The sequence below is a fragment of the Pundamilia nyererei genome, unplaced genomic scaffold, assembly GCF_000239375.1.
Source record: "Pundamilia nyererei isolate P.nyererei 1_Seehausen unplaced genomic scaffold, PunNye1.0 scaffold00396, whole genome shotgun sequence".
Classification (NCBI taxonomy): Eukaryota; Metazoa; Chordata; class Actinopteri; order Cichliformes; family Cichlidae; genus Pundamilia; species Pundamilia nyererei.
Genome location: NW_005187797.1, coordinates 231,403 through 239,293, shown reverse-complemented (window position 1 = coordinate 239,293; position 7,891 = coordinate 231,403). Strand labels below are relative to the sequence as shown.

The following is a 7,891-nucleotide window of genomic DNA, read 5'->3' as shown; positions in this document are numbered from 1 at the left end:
TGGTGCAAATTACTGACCTCTGTCATCATTTTAAGTGGGGGAACTTGCACAATCGGTGGCTGACTAAATACTTTTTTGCCCCACTGTATATGTGTACATCCCCATGCACAACTTAATTTTTCTTCCAACAATGCCCTGGGCCAAACAAGGGTTTGCTGGACCAGGATCTGCATCCACCATAGCCTGGTGTATACCCCCTCAGCACCTTAGAGAGACATACAGTGTATCATTAAGAGGGAAGGTGTTGGAGGGCCAGCGACACAGAACACCAGTCCCACTACCTGGGACCTGTGGAGCAACAGCAGAGCGAAGGAGGTTCGTGGCCAATTGCGACTGCTGCCGGTTGTTTGCCTATGCCAGGTGAAAAGCCAGTCCTCTGGCTCCATCCAGCCCTCCCGGAAACGCTAATGATAATCTTTTGCTGTGAGACCTAGGGCAAGGGCAAGCTGAGAGGCGCTGCCTGGGCTTCGTTGGACCTCAGTGGGAGCAACCTCAGTGCCCACTCCTCCTCCAATGGCATGGCTCTGCCATGACCTGAAAGACCTCCTGGTGGCAGTGTCAGCAGGGAACCAGCCCAAGCAATCAGACTCTCTAACACCTTTATCCAGGGTTCAGACTGATCCTGCCACTGTTACAACTGGCGGTAAAACACCACTGCCTGCTCCTGTTGCATGGCCGCCAGCTCACCCACCATATGGGCCAGGACCTCAGCTGGCTGGATCTGTCACAGGTCCATATTACTGGCGGCTTGGGTTGGGACCCACACAGTTTGTTTTATTTGCATTCCCTGCAAAAGCTTTCCAGATGTCCTCATCTGGGTTCACACCATGCACAGATCTCGTCTCCGGTCCCAGCAACATCCTCAAAAGGGGGGGACATGATTGTATGATCGATATCTCGTGTGTTAGTTAGCCTTCCAACACACCCAGAACCCACTGTTCCATCCATCCTCTGCAGCTGAGCCACAAACCACACCCAGCCACACAGAGATTAATTAATACTTTGAATTATAACCAATTGTATACTGTCCGGTATAAAGTTAACACTATACTGTCAGTGTAAAGAATGAAAATAGATACGAAACATCTGCTTACATCTTGCTGAATTCAGCTGTGTAAATTCACAAAGAATAGAATAGAATAGAACAGAATAGAACAGAATAATCATGATCCTGGGTCTGTTGACCCAGCGTTTTGTGCTTTCTATTATTGTGATGTATTTTGGTTCTGGTTTTCTTGCTCTTTGGATTTTGGTTCTGTTCTTCTTCAGTTTAGTGTTTAGTCATTTCTGCATGTGTATTCCTCTGTGTAAAGTCAGTGTTTCTAAGTCTGTGTCTTTGCATGTGTGAGTTCCTGTTTTACTTTGAAGGTCCGTGGCTGATGTTAGTGTGTTTAGTTTTTGTTTCCCCTGTCCCGTCATGTCTAATTACTCCCAACTGTGCCCTCCTTCTATGTTTCATTCCCTTGGTATCCTTCTGTGTATTTAAGCCTTGTGTCTGCCTCTGTTAGTTGCTGGTTTGTCTGCGTTATATGGTGTTTGGCTCTGTGGACAAATTAATTAATTTGTTATTGGAGCATGAGGGGAAAGAATTTCGCTAAGCTGTGGCTAACCGGCTACAGCGATTGGTTTCTGGTCTCCCCTGGCTCACTTCACCTGCTCGCACCGAATTTCTTCTGATCAAGCTTCACCTTCACCCCCGGCTGCTACCACCCACCCAGCAACTAATGCTTCGCTGCCCGGCCCATCGGCCCAGCCTTTGAAAGGGAAACGGTGCTTACGCCGTCAACGGCGTAAGCACCGAGGTCCGACTGGTCGGACCTCGGGATATCAGAGCGGCCGACTGTGGTGATTAAAGAGGACAATATTACTGGTTTGACCTTTGGGACTTTTTCTTCTGGGGTTGTTCGGGGTGTGTTGATGAGAGCTAATATGCGTAGCTTATCTACCTTCATAGTATGTGACCTCTCCCAGGTTGGTATTTTTAAGACTTCTGAGAAAACAAAGGGCTGTGTTTCTTCTGCTTCTTCTGAGCCTGGATTAACTCTCTCTGAGTCTGTTAACCCCGTATCAGCAATCCCAGAGTGTGCTAAAGCTGTGGCTTTCAACCCAGAGACAATTAACCCCAGCTCTGATGATACTAAGACTGTTTTGTTTTCTAAGCTGCCACCTCAAGAGACTGTTCAGTGTGCACCCGAATGTTTCATTTCTTGGACTACTGACACTCATTCAAAGACATTAAGTGGTAATGTTGCAGTAATTGAAATGTTCTCCAGGGCCTCCCCAGAGGCTGAGTTTCCTCCCTCAGTTGCCTGTGGACCCCTAGAGACTAAAAAGTCAGCATTGCCCGAGTCACCTGCCCAGCTGCCACTATCTCAGTCTCCAGTGTCCCGCTACCTGTAGCTCAGTCTCCAGTGTCCCCACTACCTGTAGCTCAGTCTCCAGTGTCCCCGCTACCTGTAGCTCAGTCTCCAGTGTCCCCGCTACCTGTAGCTCAGTCTTTGGTTCTGTCAGCCACTTAACAATCCATCATCTCTATTCAGGGAGATAATCTCATTCCCAACCAGGGTGTTTCTCGTAACTTAGCTGCTTTAGGTGCAGTTATTCACTCCAGGGTCTCCCCAGAGGCTAGGTCTCAGTCCCCAGCTGATTCTGGCCTCCTGGAGGTTAAGCAGTCCCCTAAGAACTGCACCATGTCAGCGCTGCCTGGGCTGAGCCAGGCCCCTGCGCAGCTCAAGTTACCTTTGTGTCAGCCAGAGGTCCCCGCACCTGCTGGTTCTGATCTGTCTTTGATAGGCGTCTCTGCGCCTGCTAGTTCTCATCCGTCCCCGCTAGAGGTCTCTGTGCCTGCTGGTCCTGTATCTGTCTTTGCTGGAGGGTCCAGGGGCCCGTTCAGCAGTCTGTCTCAGCTGGAGGGTCCCAGGGGCCGCTACGGTTGCTACACCACCATCTGATCCAGCTCGGCCTGTACCACCTCGCCTTCACCGGCCGCTTTCCTGGCCTCTAGCTGGACGTGATCGCCATCGAGGCCGCCCCCCTGAAGGAGCCTTCCGTGTGGCCGGCCTCTGGACGTGCTCTGTCGCCACATCTGCCTTCCGTGTGGCCGGCCTCCGGACGTGCTCTGTCGCCATCACTGCCGCACGTTCGGAATAGAATAGAACAGCTCTTTATTGTCATTGTTACAAAAACAATGGAAAGCAGTTTGGCATCTGTGTGTGTGTGTTAAGTACACAATAGCATAAGTATTTACACAATAACACAAACAAATTTACATTTACACAAGAAAGATATGTACAAGTTATACATACACCTGTATATATACAGATACATCCATGCATACATACATATATAAATATATACATACATATATGCATGCGTACTTTATATTTCCACATACACGCTTGCATATATATACACACACATCAGTGATATTGCATATTGAGTGTGTGTGTGTGGGGGGGTTGATATTGCACATTGTTGCAACTATATTAAATAGTGTTATAATAAATACAGTTTAATGCAACCAACATTCCTACCTCCTTAAAGTATACATAGAAATACAGTTTATAAATAGGGTCTAATGTCCATGGGTGTTGGCAGTGCAGTTATCCTCCAATTAGGGTTGAGGTAGGGCATGTTTGAAAGCTTGTGGGTAAAAACTTCTATTAAGTCTGTTTGTCTTCGTCTTGATGGACCTGTAGCGTTTACCAGAGGGAAGGGGGGGAAAAGTGAGTGTCCAGGGTGCGAGGGGTCCTTGATGATGATGCTGGCTTTTTGTTGAAGTCTGCCAGTATAAATGTCTTTGAGGGGGGTTTAGTGAGTTGCCCGCCCTGCTGCCCTCACCACCCGCTGCAGTTTCCTCTTGTGCCTCCGCCGTGCAGCAGTTCAACCAGAGAGTGCAGCAGTAAGTCAGGCTCTCGATGGTGGAGGGGTAGAAGTTTACTAGCAGTCTCTGGGGTAACAGCCTTTGTTGTGCTTTCCCTACCTGGTGGAAATGTTTGTGGACCAGGTAAGGTCAGCCGAGATGTGGACTCTGAGGAACTTAAAGCTTTCTACCCTTTCTACCTCCTCCCCACCAATGTAGAGGGTAGACCAATAAACCTCAGAGCTCTACTTAGGTTTGGAGGTCAAAAGCAGTTTTTGTATCACCATGCACTAATTTATTTCATTATATTAATACAGGTCCTGCTTTTTACTTTCATTCTTTGAATGCTTTTCTGAGCCTGTACGTTCACTTTTATTTGAGTCAATAGGTTCAATAAGTACTTTTACTTTTACCTGAGTATTTTTAACAAGTATCTGGTGTTCTATGTCAGTAAACAGTGTCTATACTTTTGCCACCTGCACTGATTTCATGATTTATTTCATGTATTTATGAAATGAACACTAAGAACTTGTTCTATTTAGTCCTAATTCAGACCAACACTAGCCACATGAAAACAACAATAAATCTACAGTATTCACATAATTCAGATTATGGATAGATTCACAGCTAAGTTTAAAACTTACCATGATCTCCATTGAGGTCCATCGTGATGTACCCCAGTACATGGACATGCCTTGGTTGATCACATAGGTCATTGCTCTTACTGTCTCTACCAAAACAAAAATATGTAAAGTTTCAACAACAAACTTTAAGATTGCTTTTTGAAGAAAACAGAGCCAACAAAGCTCAAGTAAGATGAAATAGTATTTATGCTTGTCCTTGTCTATATTTATTAAGGTCTAGGATTTAGTAAGCTGCTACATCAACCTACTGACATACCAGGCTAGATTGTTCACTTATCCAGCACTTATTCATATCAAATAGAAAATTATACTGGAGGCATTTTTCAGGATTCAGTATCTTGCGAAAGGACACTTTGACATGTAGACAAGTAGAGTACTGAGCCAACAACCATCCAATTCACTCTACCTCTGGAACCACAGCTGCCCAAGTATAAAATAGATCATTCTACTGGATAAACCCAGGTGGAGCAAAACAATTTTTCAAATTTCTCCTACCCACCTACGCCCCAAGGTATAAAGCAACATTCAATAAAATCACAAAGCTGTATCCTATCACAAGAACAATCAATCCATAGTCAGAAATGATGATGATAATAATAATAATAATAATAATAATAACAATAATAATAATAATAATAATAATAATAATAATATCTCCAAAAGTTGATTCTGTTCATCTGGACGTAGCGTTTCGTGGGAGAAACGTTTCGTCACTCATCCAAGTGACTTCTTCAGTCTCAGCTGACTGCAGGTTTCCCCAAATCTTATAAACAGTAAATTTGCATAATGACTGAAACGAGGCCACTGAAAGAACAATGGACTGGGAGATCAGTTCCTTAATCATAATTATGAAAATTCTCATGACCATTGATGAACAACCACTGACCAAAACCCACTGATCAAAGACCACTGATCAATGGCCATACCATCCACAGAGAGTTGGGGAATGGCTGCAATCACAGCATTGTAAGATGGCGAAAGATGTACCCTTAGGCCCCCTCCTCGATTCAGAGATGGTCTTTCCCTTTTCACGTAAATGAAAAGTTTCTGGCTTCGATCCTCAACCCGCTGGTGGGCAGCTCTGAACACCACATCCAGAACACCCTGGATTTTGTTGAGAAGGTGAGAGATGTCATTATGGAGGCAGATGAAACCATTGTCTCATACGACGTTACATCTCTCTTCACTTGCATCCCAGTCACAGAAGCGTTGGAGGATTACAGGATGACACCAACCTCAGCAACAGGACCACTCTCAGCATCGACCAAGTGTATTTGCTTTTGGAACTGTGTCTTCATTCCAAAACCAAAACCAGTAGAGTAACATAATTGGGAGAAAACAGGCCAGATTTTGGCTTAAAATTTTATAGCTTGACCTCCCACTTGTCACCATCCTGAGAAGAAGCTCAAAGGACAGTTAATTTCCTGATGAAGACCAACAGAACATCGTGGACTTGATAAGAATTTACAAGCAGCCAAAAGACAGTGCAACTGTTAACACTGAAACCAAACTGACGGGACCAGCAGCATGGAAGGAACCAGCAGCATGGAAACATGCACTGTAAATTACAGGCTGGGCAGTTGGACAGTGGGATAATGAGCTGTGGAAAGCACTGGACATTGATTGTCAGATTTGCCATGCTTGGAGTAATCTTGAAAGCGACGACTGAAAGGATCAACAGAGAAGAAGAAACCGCGTGATGAAACATGCATGGTGGACTGTGATATTTTGCCAGGCTGGAATTTAATCCAAAAGGAAAATACTGAAGAGAAACAGAGAGGAAACGGACTGTGTTTGCTGGATAATTCAAGACAACAAAAGGACACTGAGAGAAGAGGACGGGGACCAGTGAGAGGTGAAGCTGGACGAGTTCGACTGTGAGAATACAGGGTATAATTGGACTGAAATTGAAGCCTGAACTCATGATGGTGTTTAGAGATGTCCACCAGAAAACTAAAGAGGTAAACAAAAAGAAGGTAAAATAAAGAGTGAAAACAACTGACAATTACATCAATGAATAGAAAACACACATACACAAAGTGTTACATGTGAAATTATTTCTGGAAAGAATCAGAAGTGAGATAGTTTTGAATTAAGAAATCAGTGAAAAGATGCATGAATTAAACCTGATTATAACATACAGAGGCAATGAAGAAAGCAGCTTACACTCACTGAACATTAACATACATAGGAAAAGCAATGAAGACCTGCTTACACTTATACACATAACATAAGTTGGTATTTCTGACCAGAGAGGGGGAAACGGGTAGTTTAAGTACTCATGATAACAATGAAAATGTCTTAGTTGTGTTTCTTCAGGGGCGAAACAGACCTGGATCAATTTTCCACGTGCAGCGGTCGGAAGAAAGTTATAGGTCAACATGACTGGATATGTTAAGGATAGTTTCTGGTTGAATTGTTCATAGCGCCATGTCTCCATAAACCTGACAAGTGGGCCCTAACTTGTGTCTGAGGACCAGGAATGCTGTTAATAAGGTGGGAACTAAAAATTTGGGTTAGCAAATTTGGGAAAGAAAACTGACTGCTTAAGCGGCGAATTGTGCAGGAGTCTGAAACACTGCAAAAGCAACATATGCAAATTCACATACACAAGCAGAAAATGCATTAACCTTACAAGGACAAGCTCGTGGAGATTAATGCATAGACATTGATTAAACCTGGCTGAGAACACAAACATACGCAATGAAGAACAGCTTGCTATTTGTATGAGTGATAGAATGGTGTGAATGTTTAATAAAATACATTTGAGTTTGAAGTTGAGGAATAACTCAAAGAAGCTATATGACAAAGGGAGTGAGTTATGGAAAAAGAAAAAGTGATTAAAGTAGTTTTAAAAAAGTGACTTAGGAGTGCCCTGGTACTGAGTGATCAACACTAGTGATCACTGTAGAAAGAAATAAAATAATTTAATAAGTTGGTAATGTTTAAACATATGTTTCTTTTGTTACGGCAACTTCTTGAGATATGACTCAGTATGCAAATTAGCTGGAGTGAGTGGTGACGAAGGAGTTTCCTGTGTGTGTGACTGAGGCTTTCAGGAGAGGAAGCATAGCAGACAGAAGAGGAGTGCAGATTTAGATAGGAAATTTATAGTTTAGTGATTATATGTTGTCGTAAGGGGGTTATGTCTTATGTTGAATCTAAGTATGCTAAAGTGCATAAAGGGGGTGATTGTTGTGTGCAAATTGACTTTCGGTGTATTGAGGAGGTGAAATTATGTGGTGGCAATACTTGTGTGTTTAAGGTTTTTGAGGTTGTTGTGGTGATGGGTTGATTCTGTCAGTGAGGTTCGGGTTGTTGTTGTTTTTGTTTTTAATAGAGGGAGTTTTAGTAAACATGGACATGTCTAAGAGGGGCCTATTAT

General features: G+C 43.7%; 1 protein-coding gene across 1 annotated transcript in view; it reads right to left on the bottom strand.

Moving 5' to 3' along the window:
- The window catches only part of LOC102193830 (voltage-gated potassium channel subunit beta-2-like), a 247,326-nt gene that overhangs the window by 85,446 nt on the left and 153,989 nt on the right, over positions 1-7,891 (bottom strand). Inside the window, exon 8 of the mRNA XM_013915919.1 lies at positions 4,507-4,592. Within this exon, the coding sequence (XP_013771373.1) occupies positions 4,507-4,592 (86 nt within the window). The remainder of the gene's footprint in view (positions 1-4,506; positions 4,593-7,891) is intronic.